Raw genomic sequence first — 22,519 nt, forward strand, 5'->3', positions numbered from 1 at the left:
AGCTCCACACAGGTCAAGGAGTCCGGGGTTTGAACCGCAGACCTCCCATGTGGTAGGCAGACACCCTATCCATTGGGCCAAGTCTGCTTCCCTCTATACACTATTAATGAATATCCAGAAGATGAAGTAAAAGAAAAATTCCATTTAAAATAGTGACAAAGAGAATGAAATAGTTAGGCATAAACTTAACAAGGACATAAAGGACCTGTATTCAGGAAATGACAAAACATTGCTGAAAGAAACCAAAGAGAATCTAAATAAATGGAAGTTCATTCTGTGTAAATGGATGGAAGACTAAATATCATTAAGATGTCAATTCTACCCAGACTAATTTACAGATTCAACACAATCTCAATAAAAATTCCAATGGCCCTTTTTTTACAGAAATGGAAGGCCCAATTATCAAGTTTATTTGGAGGGTAAAGGTCCCCGAATAACCAAAAATGTCTTTAAAAAGAACAAAGTTGGAGGACTCTCACTTCTGGACTTTAAAGCATATTACTTAGGTATAATGGTAAAAGAAAAAAAACAGCACAGTACTTGCATAAAATTAGACAGATTAAACAATGGAACTGAATCAAGAATTCAGAAATAGGGAAACGGACTTTGGCCCAGTGGTTAGGGCGTCCGTCTACCATATGGGAGGTCCGCGGTTCAAACCCCGGGCCTCCTTGACCCGTGTGGAGCTGGCCATGCGTAGTGCTGATGCGCGCAAGGAGTGCCGTGCCACACAAGGGTGTCCCCCGCGTGGGGGAGCCCCACGCGCAAGGAGTGCGCCCGTGAGGAAAGCCGCCCAGCGCGAAAAGAAAGAGCAGCCTGCCGAGGAATGGCGCCGCCCACACTTCCCGTGCCGCTGACGACAACAGAAGCGGACAAAGCAACAAGACGCAGCAAATAGACACCAAGAACAGACAACCAGGGGAGGGGGGGGAATTAAATAAAAAAAAAAAAAAAAAAAAAAAGAATTCAGAAATAGACCCTCACATCTATGGTCAAGTGATTTTTGACAAGGTTATCAAACACCCTGGTAGGTCAGAACAGTCTATTCAACAAATGGTGCTGGGAGAACTGAATATCCATAGTTCAAGGAAAGAAAGAGGTCCTGGATCAAGGACCTAAATGTAAAAGCTAGAACAATAAAAATTCCTAGAAGAAAATGTAGGGAAACATCTTCAAGGTCTTATGGCAGGTGTTGGCTTCTTAAATCTTATACTCAAAGCATGAGCAACAAAAGAAAAACTAGGCATTGGGACCCCCTCAAAATTAAACACTTTTGTGCTGCAAATGACTTTGTTAAGAAGGTAAAAAGACAGCTTACTCAATGGGAAAAATTTTTCAGAAACCACATATCCAGTAATGCTTTGATCTCCATGTTATATAAAGAGATCATACAACTTAATGATAAAAAGACAAACAATCCAATTAAGATAAAGGGTAAAAAATTTGAACAGTAATTTTTCCAAAGAAGAAATACAAATGGCCAAAAAGCACGTGGAAAGATGCTCAACATCTCTAGCTACAAGAAAAATGCAGATCAAAATATAATGAGACATCATTTCATTCCTTACAAAATAGCTATTACTGAAAAAAGAAAACACACACAGAAAGCTACATGTGTTGGAAAAGATGTGGCAGCCTCTGTTTAGGACAGTTTAGTGGTTTCTCAAAAGCTAAATACAGAACTGCCATATGATCCCACAATCCTGCTACTAGGAATATATTCAGGAGAATGGAAACAAGAACACAAACAGACATTCACATGCCAATGTTCACAGTGGCATTATTCGCAATTGTTAAAAAGATGGAAACAGCCTAAGTTCCCATCAACCAATGAATGGATAAACAAAATGTGGTATATATACATATGACGGAATACTATTCAACTGTAAGAATAAATGAACTTGGGATGCATATGACAACATGGATTAACTTTGAGGACATTATGTTGAGTGAAACAAGCCAGTCACAAAAGGACAAATACTGCATGGCCTCACTAGTATGAAATAATTATGAAGAGTAAACTCACAGAGTAAACTCAGAGGTTACTAAGAGATAGAATGTAGGTTGAGAAGGGGGAGCTGAAGCTGAATGTATGTAGAATGTTTAATAAAGAGAATTGCAAATGTGGGGAAATGGTTAGAGGTGATGATAACACACTATAGTGAGTATAATCAACACTCCTGATTTATAAATATGGATTGTGACTAAAAGGAAGAGTGTAGGGAGGTTAATTTCAATTTAAAGCAAAGTAGAGGGTAATCTAGAGATTGTATAACATAATGATTTCAGTGGCAGCTGATCATTGTGGTTAATAGTACAAATAAAAGAATGCTCTTCTATTACAAGGTGTTAGGAATTTGCAGATACATAGGAAAATATAACTAATTTAACATATAGACTATAGTTAACAGTAATATTGCTAATATTTTTACAACAATGGCAAAGAAGGGATTACATCAATGTTAAGAGTCAATAATGGAAGTGTAGAAGAGAGTACAGAATTTTTCCTTTTGGAGTAATGAAAACGTTCTGAAATTGATTGAGATGATGACAGTACAACTCTGTGATAAATTGAGAGCCACTGAGGGCACACTTTGGATGAATTGTACAAGGCAGGGGAACATATAACCGAGTGAATCCCATGGTGAATGATGGACCATGGTTAATGGTACAAAGATGAAAACATTCTCTAATGAACTATATAACAAATATACAACACTAATGCATGGTACTAATAATAGGATGGTTTATGGGAAAAATACACAAAATATAAGCTATAGTCTATAGATAGCAATAATATTATGATGGTATTCTTTCATCATTTTTAACAAATGTGTCACAACAACGTAAGATACTGGTGGTGGGCCAATATATGGGAATCCTATATGGCATGCATGATTGCTTTGTTAACTCATAACTTCTCAAATAAAATAAAAATTTAAAAAATTTTAAAATTTAAATTTAAATTTAAAAATTGACTCTCAAAACATTTTTAAATTTCTTTAGCTGAGAGTGGCTGTAGCTCAGTGGTTGAGCTCCTGCCTTCTACATGCAAAGTCCTGAGTTCAATCCCTGGTAACTCCTTTTAAAAAAAAATTATTTTGCTTACATTAAATACATATAAGTGAAGAATGATAATTTTTAATTTAAAATTTTATTATTAAAATAGATGTGAACAGAAAAGAGTTAACATGGCAGGCTTGAGACTGCTATCTTTAGAAAGTCCTGATGCAAGGTTTTACCCTTGGCCGGCACCTGGTAACTTAGATTTTAGGTGAGTTCCCAACATTCCCTAACTGATAAGAGTAGCTCACTGTGTACCTAAACTGTAAATAAACAGTATAGTTTATGCTGAACCTGCTTTTCTTCTGGGAGTTTGGAATTTTGATATGTGCTAGGCAGGATGTGCCTATGTGACCAGTCTCCAATAAAAACCTTGAGCAGTGAGTCTCTAATAAGCTTCTCTGTCACATTCATTGCAGTACTTCCTGTGTGACTCCACTGGGAAAGGAACAACCTTCATAGCTTACACCTGGTTTCTCCAGATTTCACCCCTTACACCTTTTCCCTTTGCTGATTTTGCTTTGTATCCTTTTGCAGTTATATATCATAGACGTGAGTAAAACTATATCCTAGATGAGTCCTCCTAGCAAACTACAGAACCTGGATGGAGTCATCAGGAACAGATGACATAAAATTTCTTTAATCAAAATATTATTTTGTTATTTATTTTGTTATTTTTTCTAAGGGATAGCATTTAGAAATAGTGAGAAGTAGACAGACTATTTAGTTAAGATAAACAAACGCATTATATAAATTTTGCCATCAGATAATCACATTAGGCAGGACATGGCTACCACCCAATTAGGAACCCCCAAACAATTTGGATTTTCTCCTGGATTACACCCCATTTTTTAATATGCATTAGATTATGCAATAGATTATAACCTCCTAGGACATTTGAAAATCCTAACCAAGTTACTGACAATTTTAGTAATTTCACTTTCTTAGAAACCAATTTTCCTTCAGAAAATGATAATCAAGCCCAATCATTTTAATTTCAAAATACATTAATTAGTTTAAGGATGCCTTATTTGTTTAGTCTTGAAATACATAAATATATTAATCACACATTCATTCCAAAATATATCTTAAAATCAAAAGCTACTTAGTGAGATTCTGAACTCTAAATTTGTCTCGATATTTCTTAATAATATTTCTAATAGTAGAGAACTTACATTTTTTTGCAGTGTGGGCATTTTGCCAGAGTGTTGAACCTCAATTCCATCCACTGTAAAATAAACAAAGGGATTGAAAAGAAAACCAATTGAAAAATATCCAATCTGATAAAATGTTTCTTTTAGTTTAAATGTCATCAGGGTTTGTAGGAAAAATAATCACCTTCTCATGGTTACATGAGCTTTTCCCTACCAACTCGTCTTCCCCCTCTTAAAGTCTCCAGAGAGTCCCCTCTGAAACAGTTCCCATGGTTTTTCCAGGGTTCTGACGCAATCTACGTTTGCTTTACAACAAAAGCTGAATGTAATGCCGTAATTAGGGTCATTTCTTTCACCTTTATGTCTCAGTTCACTCCCAGAGAATAAAACCATATTTTATATACTTTCATGACCCTTCAAAGTTATTTTTCCTTTTAATCATAAGGGTCATCCTTTAAAATACATTGATATTTATATTTATTACTAATATGCACCTATTCATTTTGCAAAACCACAAAGAAAACTAAATAGATTAGATGTAGACAGAACTAAAGAAGGGAATATTGCTTCCTGCTTTGCCATATAGTATAGTTTTCTCTTTTAATTTTCTACCTAACCTAAGCTATTAGGATATATGAAATAGCTTAAATGTCTTTCTCACCTTCCATCTTATTTATTTTTCTATAAACCATCTTATAAAAGATAAATTTCCTTTATCAGTTTAGAAGAAATTCTTTCAATTCTACAGCAATTTTATCATCAAATCATCATTTTCTTTATTAAAATGATTTTTTTTTTTTTGCTTAGGATTCCAGGTCACCCATTTCTCTTTCCAGACTCCCAAATTGTTTAGTAGAGTTTTATAAGTTATGCATATTCAGTAGATTTCCACACAATAAAAGATAATTTTTCAAAAATATTGGATGCATGCTTTTGATTTTTGCTTTTATGATTAGCTTCAGAAAAAGAACAAACAAATTTGCCTGCACTCCTTTTTCTTCATTTCATTTCAGATCTCATCAAAGTTATTTAACCCTGATAATGATCTCTCTGTCACAATAGGAATGAAAAGTCCTGAGACAAATTAGAAATGAAACTTCAAGTGAATGATGATTATCTTTTCAAAACGATTATTTTTCAACTCTGAGAAATCCAAACTAAGGCTATGATATTTCAAACAGCAGCAAATCTCTCTCATTACTTATACTATGTAAGAAATATTAATTTACTTCAAAGAATTCTATTAATAGTAAAATTATAGAATTAATGAACTAAACGGATTTATAGATTTCTACAGAAATTTATACAGAATATTAAAAAGTTCTTTCTTACGTTTGTATAATGGATTTTTATGCCAGTTGCTGAACTTACGTCATTTCAATTTTTATTTATAAATAATAAATTTACATTTTTCAACTTAAAAGAAGAATGATTTGAGAAGGCAATTAGGAAATCCTTGCGTCAAGAGTGACTCAAACTCCAAGCCTGAAGTTGACATAGTAACTCTAAAATTTTAGATGACCCACCTAAGAAGATTATTTAGTACAATATTGTCATTTTACAATGATCTTCCTTTTAGCACAGACTATGAATGGTAAATTCAATTATTACTGGCAAACAGCAGAGACTTTATTGTGTAATTAGTAAATTACATAGCCAGCCAACCTAAAATATCTGGTTTTATCTCTGAGCACTCACTTAAATTCACCAAACTAACAACGGAAAGCATCTATTATTAGAAATAATTTTATCATAATCTATTGAAGGAAAACAAATGAGCTTTTAAAGGAAGTTTACTTACTACTATTCTCATAGAAAATACAGTTTCTGCAATCTTAAAATTTTATGGCTAGAACCTGAAGTCTCAACAGACAAATAATCTTATCCAATTTCTACCAAAAAGATTAAGTTCTTTAAAATTTGATTATGTTTAGGAGGGGTCTTCCAATATTTATTTAACTTATTTTTAAACATCCTAGGTAACAGACGATTTAGTTTCCCTGAGATATACTTTTCTACCAATCATAGGAGGTTCATAAGAAAGCTATACTATTTAAAACTAGTAATTCTACAGTACCTTATTGAAGTTGTGGGTTTTTTTAATGATATGATAGGCAACTGGTAATACTTACCTTGAAGTATGCCCATGTTAAAAGTATTGTCACTCTCTGCTATGGCACAATAATCGTCCAAGTGAAGATCTGACCCTGCCTAAAGGTTCTACATTGGTCCACTTGAGGACAAATTTTAACCACCATCTATAATTCAGGTACATATTATGGACTGTGTTATGTTTTACTGGAGAAAGCCAGTCCTGCAGTCTGTTGATTGACAAAGCACCTGGATCTGTCTTTCACCAACAATAGGGAACACCTGCCCCACAGAACACATTAGTAAACTATCTGCTGTTCAAATTGTCTTAAACTTCTTTATACTCATGGAAGAATAGTTGAAGGTTATGTATTCCCTGTATTATTCTAGAAAATTATTTCCCCCAAAAAATGCCCTTAAAATATTGATGTTTAGATGATCCCCTTAAAAAAGGGTTAGAATCTAAACGAGTTTACTACACAAAAACTCCCTCTTTAATATTCACAACAATGCATGGTAAAAGTTCTTTTTAAAAGTCTGTTTAATTTTGTTTTTATCCTAGCAATTCCTAATGACCATGGAACTCTTTATTCACAGAACACCTATTATTATACTATAAAATGAGTGTTCCATGGAAAATACTTTGGGGAACTCAAATCTAACCACTCTAAACTTCTAAACTTGACAGCCAACAGGCTCTCAAAATGCTTAATGGCAAATTTAATTTTAGCATTGTAATATTGATATATTAAAAAATATTATAAACAGACAAGCTGTTGATAACACAGACCATTACATTGTTCTTTTACCTTAATCTATGGGAGAATTTTCTCTCAGGTCTTAGTATTCCAGTAAAGCTTCTCCTAAGTGACTTTTTAAAAAAATGTCATGAATCTCTTAAAATAGATATGTCTTCCTTGTTTTACTGGCTGCTAGAAAGCTCAGGGTTAAAACTCAGCCTAATTGTACAGGATTAAATAGCATGCATTCCTATATTTTTATCTTATCCATTACTTCCATCTTATTTTTCTGCCCTATTTTTCATTTTCCTTGATTTTCTTATATTTTATTTTTAATCCTATTGAAATGAATGTATCTTTGTAACTTGCCTCAATTGCTCTTGGACCTTGTAGGCCAAGGCTGAAACAGGTGGGAAATAAATAAATGGGTTATCCTAACAGTTAACAGTTTGAAGGGCAAAGGACATACTATAAAAGATTTAAGATTATTCAAGATCAGCAACCTAATAAGGACAAAGCTGAGTTCTCAGGCCAGAATTAAGAGCTTTTCAGGAACTGTAATCTTGTGAACACTGAGCATCTCTCATTAATCTGAAACAATATCGACCTTAAAGGTATTATACCATGTTCCCCTAATAACAAAAAGTAACATTTTCCATGAATTTTGAAATCATGAACATATCTTTAAAACTATACATGAATCAAAACACTCTTTCATGCTAAAGAGAAAAGTTCTTAATCATAATTATTGTGCTCATCTGGTAATATGACTCACTTGCTTCTGCTGAATATTAAGTAAGAAAGCCTGTTTTAAAAATTAATGCATGGCTTACATATTACTTTAGTAATTTTCTTCTGGGGAGAAAGAGTATCTAAGTGCATAAATTATTTTGTACTCTGGATAGTGTCACTTCCTTTGGGAAAAAGAAGCCTAAAGTAGGAGCTTCTGTGTGTGGACTAAGAACACTCTGTATTTCTACACTATAGAAATTTGCATTTCATTACCATTGCTTGTTTTAAATGTCTTTCTCCTCCTATGAAATTAGAAAACTCCATGAGGACAGGGACTGGGCCTTCCTCTTTACCACCATTTATTTCCCCATCACCTAGACCTACATGCTCTCAGCAAATATTGTTGAATACATGAAATTGCCACATTTGTAATGTGGCTACAAGGATTATCCATGGCAAAGATTTGGAATATAAAACATCTCTGGCAAAATATAATCATGGAGGGGAGATACCTAAAAGTAGGTTGAAATCTATTTTGAAGATTTTTAAATGGTAGTTCTCTCAATATGTATTTTTTCACAAAGAAGAATGAAAATATAAATGTTTAATATATATTTAATTTAGTAAATTCAGTACCTACAGAGTTTATTGCCCTATATTAAATCAAACATAATGATATTTTAAAAAGAAAGTTGGTATCCATCCTCATCAAGTATATTCATTAACTTATGTACTCAGTCATTGATTTACTCAATAAGAATATAAATCAAGGAAGGAGATGTATTAGAAAACCCTAGCACTTCTGATTAAATGTAGTAAATGGGAAAATGCATGCATTTCCTTTTTATCCTTTAAACCCCACTAAAATGATAAGTACATGAAGTTTAAAAATATATATTACACTAAAGGACAAACAGAACCAAGGAAGAGATGGCCTCAGAAATTTGGACAATGGAATGCTGATGGAGACTTGGTAACTGACTTAGTGAAAGGAAAATGTTGAAACTTAACTGCCTGCAGGGGGGATATACCAATAAAGCACACTGGTAACACTGAAGAATTAGGGATTGGCTGAGATATTGAAGCCATAAGGTACTTTTAAAAGTGGGGGCATCGAGTAAGGATAAAAACAGAAGTATGGGTTATAAACTCTCCCTTGATACCCTATAACCAGAAAACCACCCCTCCCCAAAACATATAAGAAGAGTTGTTTATTCTGAAGAGGAACTAGATTTCAGAGCCTGTGGATTTAGAAACAACAGAAATAGCAGAAGGCAAGACTAAAATATAGTTCTAAAACCAAAGGAATAGTGGGTGAGATTTTCTCAGTTCCTAGAATGCTATCTCCCAAGCTTATCACTTACAAATGATTCGAGGATTCTTCTCCAAATAAACTGGCTCTAACAACAACAACAAATAATTACTAACACTACATGTAAGTTCTCTTCCAAAAAGAAAAGAAAAGAAATGTCCCACCCCTGCCTACATTTATAGAGATTCCAATCATTGACTTGCTCTCAAATATCAATGAACTTTTGAGGAAAGCCTCTATTACAAAAGAAAACAAATGGGTAAAAGTGGGTAAAAAACAGAGAAAATGCATGGAGAAGAATAAAACCCATAAAAATATAATTAATAGCTTCAGAAGGATAACATAAACAAGAGAATGCTATAAAAAGGAAACAGCAACCAGAGAACAAGGGAATGCCCTTGGAAGTTAAAAATTAAGTTATTTTTGAATAAAAATTTTAAAAATTAAAATTTGTAATGAAGTTTGAAAGATAAGATTGAGAATTTTCCTGGTAAGTAATATCAAATTGAAAGGAAATGTTTGTTTGTTTGTTTTTAAAGAAAAGTCTAATATAAGGTGTTCTAGAAAAAGAAAACAAAGGAAATGGAGTGGAAAAATTGTCAAAGAAATAATATAAGGAAATTTACCAGAACTGAAGCTTATGATTTCACTTTAAGAGGGCCCACTGACTACCCAGATGAGAGCAAAAAGACCCTCACCTAGGCACATCTTCATGAAATTTCAGAAAACTGGTGAAAATAAAAGAAGAAAACAAGAGAAAATAAAGAGGAAAAATAAGTCCCTGTAGCAGTTTGATATTGCTTATGAATTTCAAAAATAGATATTGGTCCAAAAAGAAATACTGGATTATGTTTGTAAAGTGATCTTCTCCTCTGGGCATATAAGATTATATTGGATTCATAGGTTTACTTGATTAAGTAATTATGTAAACTTCTTAAGCCAGTAGGGTGTTCAGTCCCCATCATTTGGTGTGCGGGGACTCACAGATAAAAGGTATGGCAAAGGACAGAGTTGAGAGCTTTTAATGTTGGAGTTTGATGCTGAAGCCTTGAGCTGGAGCCCTGGGAAGTATGCTCACAGAGGAAAGAGAAGTCAGCCCCAGGAAGAGGTGAACACTGAGACCAGGAAGAAGCAAGATCCTGGAAGGAAGGAACACAGGAAGTCTGAACCTTCACAGACATAGGCAACCATCTTGCTCCAACATGTGAAAATAGACTTTGGTGGGGGAAGTAACTTATGCTTTATGGCCCGGTATCTGAAAGCTCCTACCCCAAATAAATACCCTTCATTAAAAAAAAATTTTTTTTAAAGATATTGGATTATGTTTGTGAACTTGTCTTTTCCTCTGTGCATATTAGACTATATTGGATTCAGAGGTTTCACTTTTAGTTGATTAAATAATGATTGAGGCTTTGATTGGGCCACATCAGTAGGACTTGAGGCCCTGCCCCCTTGGTGGGTGGGAACACACAGAGAAACTACCCTGCAGAAAAGGAGGTTGGAGTTTTGAGCTGGAGCCTGGGAAGTAAGCACACAGAGGAGCAGAGCATCTGAGCCCAGAGAGAACTGAGCCTCGGAGAGAGAGACAGAGCCAGTCAACTGATAGTCTACAGCTGACCTTGTAGAGAGAAGCAAGCCTGGGCCCAGAGAGAGAATCCAGCTCCAGGGAGAGAGATTAAGCCTAGAGAGTCTGATGGCCCACAGCTGATACTGGAAGAAGCTGGGACCATGGAGCCTTAAGAGGAAGAGGAAGGCTGAATGTTGGCAGCCATTTTGCTCCAACACATGGCAGAAGACTTTGGTGAGGGAAGTAATTTCTGCTTTATGGTCTGGTAACTGTAAGCTTCTACCCCAAATAAATACATTTTATAAAAGCTGACAGATTTCTGGTATTTTGCATCAGCACCTATTTGGTTGACTAATTAAGTCACATAGAAAGGATGAGTTAGAAGAGTGATTGAGCATCTCATCAATAATTAAGCAAAGCCTTCTAATTCCTGAGAGGAAATAATTGGCAACTAGAATTCTGCATCTGGGCAAATTGAAAAGTGAGTGTGAGATTAAATTAAAAATAAAAGGACTTAAATTTATTTTCCCTACATCTTTTCTCAGAAATCTAAGAGAAATGGGTGTCACCAAATTGAGGGATTAAACCAAGAACCATGAGGATGGCATGGGATCCAACAAAGGAAAGAGGTAAATAGAATTCCTAGGATGACAGTTGTGTACAAAGAAAATTAAATAATAGATTCTTTGACGTTTTGAGTACATTGACATGAATTTTTACAGTACTATAGAAGAGCATGGGAAGAACTAATGATTTGTACATAGAATATTAAGCATATTCAAAAGGGGAAGAGACAACACTTAATATATGCAAGAAAATTGTCAGTTATACGGGAGAGAAAATGTAGTACATTTTCTCAGCTGTGATATACCTAGTCATAAATATAATCCTCTGCTGTGAACATTATTTACTTAATCATAAAAAATGAAAGCACTGGTTGTTAACTAAATAAAAATTAAAACTATATTGGGAGTATGGATCAGGGGAAAAATTATAAGCAGGTGTATGAGTCCTAATCCTCATCTTGCATTTTAGAAGTTAGTGAGTTATGTCTGAAATTAATTGATTAAAAAGCAAGAGTAGGGAGATGTGGCTTGAGCGGTTGAGCTCCTGCCTCCCACATGGGAGGTACCAGGTTTGGTTCCCAGTACCTCCAGAAAAAATATAAACAACAAGCAAAACAAAACAAAACAAAAACAACTCAGGGAAGCCAATATAGATCAGTGGTTGAGCACTGGATTCCTGGATTCCCAACATAGGAGGTCCTGGGTTCAATCCCTGGCCCCCAGTACCTAAAAAAAAAAAACCCACAAAAGCATAAACAAATAATTAAAATGCATGGAATTACATACCAGACAGGCAGTTGAAAGGGTTGAAAAGTATTTGGAAGATGGAACCTGGGAGTGGAAGTAGATGAGATGACGACCATTTTCCCTATAAAAGCTTTGTAGTCTCTATAAAACTTTGACATTTGAGGCTACATATATGAAATGCTTTACTAAAAATAAAAATTAGAAGGAAAAAAAGCAACTTACTTACCCTTTCTTTATCCCTTAGTGACAAGAGGTCTTGTTTTTAGACCAATGCTAGCTTAGCCTTTCCCATGCCTATACCCTGGGAGCTTCCATTAATACTCAGGCTCTAAGGACAACCACTTGTCTCTCTTGAAGGCTAAACAACAAAAGAAAACTTGTTCTTACCCTTCCTGTTGGGTCTGTCAATATGAAATTAACTTTTTATAATCAAACCTTGGGATGAGGTTTGAAAAAGTAAAACAAAAACTTCTATAATTTTGCTCATAGAAAATTCCACATACCATCATAATTTTATCCAATTGTTTATCTAAGAATACCAGAGTTAATCACTTTTATTCCAAGTGTAATTTTTTAAAATAAGAAAAAAGCCATGAAGCAGAACCACTGCAGGGGATTATGCAATTTATGCTCTACTAAAGAGGTGAAAATGGGGCTAAGTTCAGCCACTCACCAAGCCAAGGCAAACATGGATCTAAGCCTGTAGGAAAGAATGCTATTTCTCATTGATCCATGCCAAGAGACTCCCTTTTACAACTGAATCAATCAGAGCAGGCACTTTTTATCTAATTCACAAACAATGCTATAAATCCTAGTTGCAGCTCCAATTCTCTATCCAAATAAGGCTCCTATTTTAATCTTTTGACCAATTTACACTTGGACCACATATAAGAATAAGAGCAGTTGTCAAATGCATATGACCATGACTTGTATCTACAGGTTTCTATACCTCAGACAAATGTTACTTACCAAGAATGTGTTTCCACAGTGCCCACATACAACCCTTGTACCTTCTGGTTGAACTGGCAATGCAGGTTGAGCTGGCTGTTCTTCAGAAATAAGCATTACTGGACCAAGGTTAATTATGCGTCTACTATGGAAAGAGAAAGGAAACAATTTTGTTATCCCACAGCATATCGAGTACTTATATAACAAGAAAACTTTCACTGCTCATTCAAGAATATTATATCTTGCAAATACCTATGATCATTAAGTCCAAAAAAATCATATCAGTCTTCTCACACACAAAAAAAAATCCCTTTAGCAAAGAAAATATCTTCTAGATCCTATAATTATTTTGAGGACCAGTATTCCATCTAAAACAAAGCCTAGCATATAATGAACTTTTAATAAATACTTGTTGAATGAATGAATGAATTAATCTTTATCTCTTACCAGTTGGGTCTGGGACATCCTATTCGCCGAGATGTGTCCTTACAAATGAGGAGACAATTACAAGGGCATCTAACATACTTCTTCCCTGTTGGGGGATTTTTGATTGGCTAGATAAAGGAAGAAAATCCAAACAGCAAATTAACCGAAGTACAGACTGCCAAAGCTTTTTTTGTATTTAAAACGAACATGATTCCTTAAATAGGACAGCTCCCACACTGCAACCAAAGCACAGTTTAAGAAAAAGTAAATAAGCCTTTCCACACAATATAAATACTGGTAAATAGGTTATGATTTGGGAGAAGGGAATGTAGAGATTTAATTATTAAGGATATATTTCAAAATTAGTTTAAATTGGCCTTTCACATGCGGAGGGGGGATAATTATTGCACACAGAGAATTGCTTTCCCTTTTAAATTAACAAGACATAGGCATTTGCCTGGCCAGGTGCAAACATTCACAGAGGGCTCTGGCAGCTGTCCTCCAAGAGTGGGCCCCATCACAAGAATAGTGGGGAAACGGGTATGTGCTTAATTTGAACTTTGCTTAAGCCTTATTTATTAGAATATAAGAAGTGATTCCTTTTATGACATTCCTTAACTCAAAAAAAAGAAGGAATAGCTCTTAATACTATTACTTGTGATTTTTTTTTAACTTTATAGTAAATTAAAAAGCAAGAACACCACCAAACCCATCTTTCAGTTCTATGGTTTAAGCTTATTAAGCTAAATAACTATGATGCGCTCAGAGGAATGGAATATCACTCCATAATACCTTTCCCTAAAATGTATAACCTGAACCTAATCATGAGGGAACATCAGACAAACCCAAATTGAGTGACAAAATATCTTGCCTGTATGCTTCAAAAATGTCAAGGTAATAAAAGATGAAATTCTAAGTTTCAGATTAAGTGAGAATAAAGAGACATAACAATCAAACACATAAAGTCATTCTGGATTGCTCCTGGGCCAGATTTTTTTTTGCTTGTTTGTTTGTTTTGGTCATAAAGGATATTAATGGGACAATTGGAGAGCAATGAATTAGGTAGTTGGATTAGAAAATAGTATTGTATCAATGTTGATTTCCTGTTTTTGATAATTGTGTTGTGATTATATAAATGAATGCCCTTGTTTTTAGGAAATCCTCACAGAAGTACATAGAGGTAAGAGAGCACCATTTCCTCAATTACCCTCAAACAGTTTGGAAAAATTTTTTTGTTTATTTATTGAAAGCAAATGTGGTAAAATGTTAACCTTTGGGGAATCTGGATGAAGGGTATTTGGGAAGTGTTGACATTATTTCTGGAACTTTTCTCTAAGTCTGCAATTATTTCAAAAGAAAAAAAATTAAGTAAATAACCATAGTAGAAATATGTAAAAGTTCATAAATAAATCACCTACAATTTATCAAACTATATTAAAATTGAAGATATGAATATCTAAAACTCACAAACATCCAGAATGTATAGCTAGTCTATTAAAATGCCAAGATAAACAGAATTTGCACTAATTTCTGTATATCCAAACTGTGCCATTAATTAAATGTGTGCTTGGCAAATGAGAGGATTTATTTTTATTCCCACCTCACTTCTAGACCTCAGTTCTCTCATTTGTCAAGCAAGGTGGTTGAACTAGATCTCAAGGTCCTTAGTGCCAGTCCATGCCATGTTATTCCTGGTCTGCAATGAAATGAAAAAATTAAAAGGGACATTGTCCTTATGCATAAGCTTTAATAATCTTACTTGGCAAAATAAACTTGTATGTGCCAGGCATTGTGATGGGGGCTTTACTCTTGTGCTTCCAAAAGCAACCCCGTGGAGTAGGTATTATTATTACATGATTTTACATGAGGAAAACAGTTTGGAGAAGTTAAGTTGAAAGGATATATAGCTACTAAGCAGCAAACTGGTACTCAAACCCCTGTCAGCCTCCAAATCTCAGGCTTGTAATTAGTTACACCAGGGGTTCTTAGCCAGGGTCCATGGACCTGTAAGGGGTTCATGAAAAGATTTCAGGACATCCATGAACTTGAATTGAAAAAAATCAACTTCTTATCTTTGTTTTCTCAGACCTCTAACTGAAACCTAGCATTTCCTTTACTTCTGAATGTATACAATAAATAGATTACAGTAGTATTCATTTCACTTGAGTTACACAGACAAACTTGCTCCACTCTTTCTTGAGGACTTCTCCAGGTTTCCATGATCTTTCTTAGAATTCACTTCTCCCTTAAACTTAAATTCTGTTTTCTCAAAGTCTTGCTAATATTGTCATTATTTTTGACAAAGAAAAAAAACAAAAACAAAACCCATGCAAAAATTACTTTCCTTTCCAATCCTATCTATTGAAATAAAAAGGACTTTGATTATATTAACCTTGTATTTTTTTTTCATCTCCACAGTTATATCAGGTTCCTATCAGAGATGGCTGCCCAGAAGGACAGTTACACTGATACCCTCCTTTAGGTAACATGAGTAGAATGAATTACAGTAAAACTGAACAAGGGACAGTGATAGTGGACATAAAGGAGTTGCTCTGTTGGACCCTAGTCCATTATATGTGTTCTTTTCCACCTAGAATTTCTCCAGAGATGCTCCGAGTTGCCCAACAACTCTTCATTCATAAATTTAGGATCGAATTAAATCTTAAAATTAGCACATCGTATAGGTTAAGGCAGTCCTCAAACACGTTTTTCTCACTTTTCCCTCGTCTTTAATGTTATTGATTCCACACAAGGCAATCTGATTAGTACTATTCATCGTCTATAGAATTTTTACAATTATTTACATTTCTTTACTCTTTACAGGGACGTTAACGATATTCAAAATTTAGCAGAAATCCTTTTATGTCTATAAGTTATTTGTAGCCAAACCCCAATGAGCTTGTATGAACTCATGACTTCTAAGTTGGCAGACTGTCCTTGTTGGCTAAATCTACAGTGATTTTGAGATTCCTGCATAATAGCCAAGTCTGCTCTGTGTACTTCCAAGAATAAACATAATGTTTCAAATCTCTTTTTTCCTACTTGTCAAAGAACAAAAGTTGCTATGGGAGGAAGAAGAGGAGAAGAAATTAGCACCAATATCAAATCCAAGGAAATCTTTAAGATACTGGTATTTTTTAAATTACTATTTATGTCTAATAACTCTTATTCTCTTTCCAAGTATGCAAAGATCACTAAGGAAATTAATGCTAACTAAATTTGATAGAGATTGTTCAAATGAAAAGAAAATAGCTGGTTTTGTAGGGACATTTACACAATAAAGTTCTTCTCTAAATGATGTCTTTTATAAGAGAAAATATTTACAATATTTACTATGTCATGAATTGAGGTTTTATTTTACAGTTTTCCTATAAAATATTTAAAGTACAATAACCGTGTTTTATGGTTCCTGGAGACACAATAATTATGGGGCTTTTGTGTCTTTTTCAGATTTTCTAAAGAGGAAAAAAATACAAATACCAAAAATTAAATTAATTTTTAATTGCAGATTTAGAAAGCAAGGAATTAAAATTTTAAATATAAAGCCTAACCATGAAAGTAGAAATATCGTTCATCTAAACAAGCACATGCATTACCAGTTGTTACTTGAAATTGTAAACATTTCTTTTTGAATTGAATTGTCCTTCCCAATATCAATATAAGTTCAGTGAAAAATGTGCCCTTCAAGCTTTTTTGAATATTTTACTAACTTAATATCAAGTAAGTGGAATGAAAGACTAAGCTATTTGTAAACACTTTAGCACTGATGTCAGTAATAAATGCATAATCACAAAAGCCCAGGAAAATCATACTGATTCTACAGAAATAAAACAAGTTTAAATAATTTTCCCCATAATAAGGACACAGTCAGGAGCAGACGTAGCTCAAATGGTTGAGTACATGCTTCCCATGAACGAAGCCCCGGGTTCGATCCCCTGTACCTCCTAAAATGACCAAATAAATAAATGAAAAAAAAACAACTTTCATTGGGAGTGGATATAGCTCAAGTGGCATCTGCTTCCCACATCCGAGATCCTGGGTTCAATCCCCAGTACCTCCTAAATAAATAAATAAGGACACAGTTTACATTTGTAATGAAGTTTAATATGTTTTTATTTTAGTGAGAATCAGAATGGATCTAATTATGACGTGAACAGACATCAAAGATAATTATAAATAACCATATACCAGTCCCTTTTAGAAAGTAAAGAACCAAATATAAACAGAAAAAAGGAAGAAAAAAGATCTCCATATTTGTATCCAGCTCCCATCTACTTTTAAGTAACTTTATTGAAGTATCTCCTTTAGGAATAAGACTTCAGAAAACAATTTGTATTTTTATTAATAGAAAACTTCACTTACTGTAGCTTCATTGCAAACTGTGCACTTAACCACATGCTGGTGAAGCTTGCCATCCAAATTGATTAGAGATTGGCACACTCGGCAGTTTATTACTGGAATACCACTGGCATCTGGACTGGCAATGGCTGTATATGGAGGTGGGAGTTCCGCTGAAAAGATATTAGTCACTGAATCAGAGTCTCAGTGATATTGTGGCTGATTTGAGCATATAAGCAAAAGAGGACAAGTAGAAACTATCAAGCTTTCCCCTTTTGTTTAATTTATGCTTTTAAAGCCAGCCAATTTATCCTAGTTTCAGAGCATAAACACACATTAGATTGTCTTGTGAAGTAAAATAAGTCTTAACTCTGATAAAATTCAAAATATGCTGCCTAGGTCTACCCCAATGATGCAGTTTCTTTTTAACAACCTACATTTAAAATATTCATTTCACTCCTATGTGGAAATTCATAGACCTTTAATAGGAAAGTAGTGCTTTACATCTAAGGTAAAATGATATTGTACTAATGATCTGACTACCAAGACCACTAATTGTCAAAGCAAAAGTTTAAAATTACTTATATACACACATAAATTGTATAGCTGCCATGCTCTCTGTTTATACTGGAACCAGTGAAAGGACTGCTGGCTGTGATAAAAATGAAATAGAGTTTTGGAGTCAGTCAAAAAGAGATAAAAATCTAAGGAAACTAAACCTATCAGCATGTAACAAAGATGAGATCCATGCTATTTTCAGTCACAAAAGAGAAATAACTTAAATGTTACAACAATTTCTAGTCTCATATTTTTACATAACATTAAAAATCTTCAAAATGCACTAAAGTATTGATGCGTGAAAAACATAAAGACTTTTTCCAAGTTGGGGGAGAGTGGGGAGAGTGGGGAAATAGAATAAACAAGAGTAGCAAGATGTGGGTAATTGATGAATACAATGACATGGAAGGTCATATTATTTGTACTACTTTTTTGTATGTTTGAAAATTCCCATAATACAAAGACGCACACACACAAGTTTAGAGAGCCCTAAGGTCAACTAATTGAGTGGATAAAGGGTGGAGGGGAAGTTTCAGAATCAAGGATTGATTTATCTGAAGCATATATTTGTTACTAAAGTCCAAATATACTTGATATACTACTCTGGAAGGAGATCTAAAAAGGGACCTCCTAACATTTTTCTAAAGCTATCTCAATTACAGGAACAGAAGACCCTTTTAAGGTAAGGTATGATCTTAGGATGTCTAGAATGGGCCACACCTAACACATGATCTAAGCACTACTGCAGAGAACTGACATCTCAGTGGGCTTTAAGCCACTGTAAATAGAATCAAAATAGCTAATAATGTAAAGAGCTATATATTAAACAGAGATTTCCTCAGATTAGATTCTGAATTCTGTGATATTTTAAAATGACTTCAAACACAGGATATTACAGTATGTATAGAATCCATATACTACCACCTGGCATCCTACGAGATTGTTAAATAGATTTTTTTCATACTTGCAAAGGATTAGCAACAAGTGCTACTCATTCAAATGACTCATAATAAGCTGAATTTCTGCAGCAGCCCAAACTCTGAAAGAGGCCACTCTGAAATGAAGTGACACTATTCACATTTTAAGGAGGTTTCTACCAGAACATTGAGCCTGAAAGGAAGCTATAGATGCCTTAAATTGTAAAAAATAGTTTTAAAAACTTAAGAAATTTGAAATTGATCCAGAGGGACCTGTATTGCATTAATCAAAAAGACAAGGATAGGTTAAAGCAGACATGGCTCAACCAATAGAGGGTCTGCCTACTGTATGGAAGGTCCAGGGTTCAATACCCAGGGCCTCCTGCTCATGTGGTGAGTTGGTCCATGCACAGTGCTGCCATGCACAAGGAGTATCATGCCATGCAGGGGCAACCCCACGTAGGGGTGCCCCACGTACAAGGAGTGCGACCCGGAAGGAGAGCCGCCCCTCATGAAAAAAGTGCAACCAGCTCAGGAGTGGCACCGTACACATGGAGAGCTAATGCAGCAAGATGACACAACAAAAAAGAGACTCAGTTTCCCAGTGCCACCTGACAATGCAAGTGGACGCAGAAGAACACACAGCAAATGGACACAGAGAGCCAGACAATGGGGGGAGGGGAGTGAAATAAATTTAAAAAATAAAAAATTTTAAAAATTTAAAAATAATACATTTTTAGCCCTTGAAATTTGCATATTATATTAAAAGATCTCAAAAAAGAAGGTATTAGCCTGGGAAATATAATAAACATCTCACTACAAATTCAAGACATTTCAAAAGGAATAAACAAGATACCTGGTACAGTACCCAGCACACTATCTGGTATGTAATAAAAATATATACTGTTTTAAATCATTGTTAGCAATAACATTATTAATAAATTTAGTTTCTCTCTTGCCTTTCCCTTGAGTTATAAAGTAACATGAAGTTGTTCTCCCATAAAATGTACATGGGATTATGTATGCTAGAAAAGAAATTTAAAGACAAGATAATTTCTTAAAGAAAAGAGTGCCGCTTTAGGGCTGAGGAAAGGAGGTCATATCTTGCAACTACATAAAAGGACAGTAAAATCCATGCGTTTAACAAGCGCAAGCTTTGCTCAAAGGAATCTCCCAAGAACGCGTTTGAAATATATTAGTGCCAATAAAACCCTGTGCAATTTTCCTCTAGGATATCCCTCGCATATTTTTCAATCTGTCGAAAAAGAAAAATCTTTGATGACAAAAACTACTCTAAATTACTCCTCTAGGGCCTAATGAAGTGGAGGGAGGGGGCAAAGCAAGCACTGTGGATTAGAAGTCTAAGAAGAAAGAGGCTGTAGCTGCATGAGGCCAGAATCATGTCCAGTGTGTTTATAACTGATTCACCAGTGTTATGTGCCTTGTCTATGATAGATGCTCAAGAAGTAATTATTAAATGAATGAATGAAAAAGTGAATCACTGAAATTTACCAAATCCATCTGCTTCTCTTGGAAAAATAACACTAAGTATATTATCTCTCCTCTTCTAGCAGAGAATCTAGGGTCCTACCACAGGGGTATAGTTTGGCTGCCAAAAAAAAATGCCCTTTCCAAATCATGCATCTGGAGAGGTGAGGGAATCACGCCACACTCGTCTGATCCACCAGAGAAATGAAATCAATCCAAGAGATCAATAGAATGACCAATGTTGCAAGCTAATTACTCCATTAAACAGTGCCTTCAGGCCTTTTGTTTCAATCTTCTGTCCAATACTACAGTCCTAAGCTGATTTATAGATATTTCTTGTACTTTTGGCCTTTCCCTATCATTCAGATTTTACCCCAAAGAAATCTTTGCTTATAGCTCTTCTTGTAAGGGGCTTATAATCCCAAAAAAATTATTCCACAATTAAACTAGAATACTTGGTAACTTAGATTTGTTTACCTTGTCTTTTTTCACTTTAAAACAGTCAGCAGACCACTGCTATCTTTCCTATTTTAAATTTCTGCCCTCCTTAAAAGTCCACTGTCTCAGAACTCAGGAACATTAGATATTGAAAGTAAGATTCGTAAAAATTCTTCTCTTTGAAAGAGTCTTAGATTATTTACTATTTAAACAATAGTCGTTTTCTCAATGAGGTTTGCCTAAAAGAAAAAATTTTGTCCACCATTTTGAGCAGTATTTGTTACAGCAGTAGTCCTTAATTCTGAAACTCTCTTTCAAACTTCCAGAATTGCAGAGTGTTAGAAATTCATGCAAGTTTAAATTAAAAAGACTAATTTCTTCATCTTACAAAGTAAAAACCTGAAGCCCAGAGATTCTGACTTTTAAGGGTTATGTAGACCTTTAGCAAAGTCAAAAGCTACTCCTGTCCAGATGATCGTTCCACAATAACAGCTACCTCCCTTAATAAATAATGATTCAGTATAGGGAAAAGAAGTAAGTACCTATGAGGAGACTCTTTAGAAATAACCAGGCAAAAATCCAATAATGGCTTAGAGAGAGGCCACATTTGAGCAACAAGGAGGTTTTCAGGAGATAACTCTTAGGCAATTTATAATACTAGGTTAAGTTTCAGTTCCACAAAGAAAAGTTCATAAGTACAATCGTCAATAAACTCAGCATATAAACATACTATCTTCCCTCCCCCACAATCCCCCACTCCTGGTGTGGGACATGACTCCCAGGGATGAGCCTCCCTGGCACCAAGGGATTACTACCAAGGACCAACTAGCAATGCATCTAAAAAAAGACCTTGATCAAAAGGGGGAAATGGTAAATACAAATGAGTTTTATGGCTATGAGATTTCAAAGTAAGTCTGGAAGTTCATTCCAGAGGTTACGCTTATGCATCTCTCAGCAGGATCTCAACTGCCACAGTAAACAGTGCCTCAAACAGTGGGGCTCCTGAGAGCACTAGAGACACCCAGACACTATAAGCAGGGCAGACAGCTCAGGAATTCAGCACTCTGTCAGTGGGCCTTACTTTGGAATTTATGCCTCCCAGTATAACAGAGTTAGATTCACTTACACTTTCCCTACACATGGCTCTTCTACCCCTTTTATTAGCACTATACTTGTTAAATATATGTCCCAGAGACTTAAATCTTTGGTCCATTCATGTGCGGGTTGAGTCCTGAATCTCAGCAGAGTTGCAACACCTAGTCTCCACTTCATTGGACTCACCTAGGACAACTAACGAGGAGATGATGATGGACCATGCCCATCCCAAGGAAAAAAGAGTGTCTGCAACTGCAAGCAAGAAAATTCCATCTATCTGCCCCACGGGATCTAAGGTCCCTCTCAATTAGAAGCAGAGTGAGCATCACCATCCCAAAA

At 35.0% G+C, this 22,519-nt stretch overlaps 1 protein-coding gene across 1 annotated transcript in view; it reads right to left on the bottom strand.

The window, feature by feature from the left end:
• The window catches only part of PIP4P2 (phosphatidylinositol-4,5-bisphosphate 4-phosphatase 2), a 93,469-nt gene that overhangs the window by 44,119 nt on the left and 26,831 nt on the right, over positions 1-22,519 (bottom strand). Inside the window, exons 2-5 of the mRNA XM_004474736.5 lie at positions 17,709-17,857; positions 13,368-13,474; positions 12,942-13,065; positions 4,239-4,291 (exon numbers count right to left, since the gene is read on the bottom strand). Of these exons, the coding sequence (XP_004474793.2) occupies positions 4,239-4,291; positions 12,942-13,065; positions 13,368-13,474; positions 17,709-17,857 (433 nt within the window). The remainder of the gene's footprint in view (positions 1-4,238; positions 4,292-12,941; positions 13,066-13,367; positions 13,475-17,708; positions 17,858-22,519) is intronic.

This window comes from Dasypus novemcinctus, chromosome 14 (assembly GCF_030445035.2).
Source record: "Dasypus novemcinctus isolate mDasNov1 chromosome 14, mDasNov1.1.hap2, whole genome shotgun sequence".
Taxonomy (NCBI): Eukaryota; Metazoa; Chordata; class Mammalia; order Cingulata; family Dasypodidae; genus Dasypus; species Dasypus novemcinctus.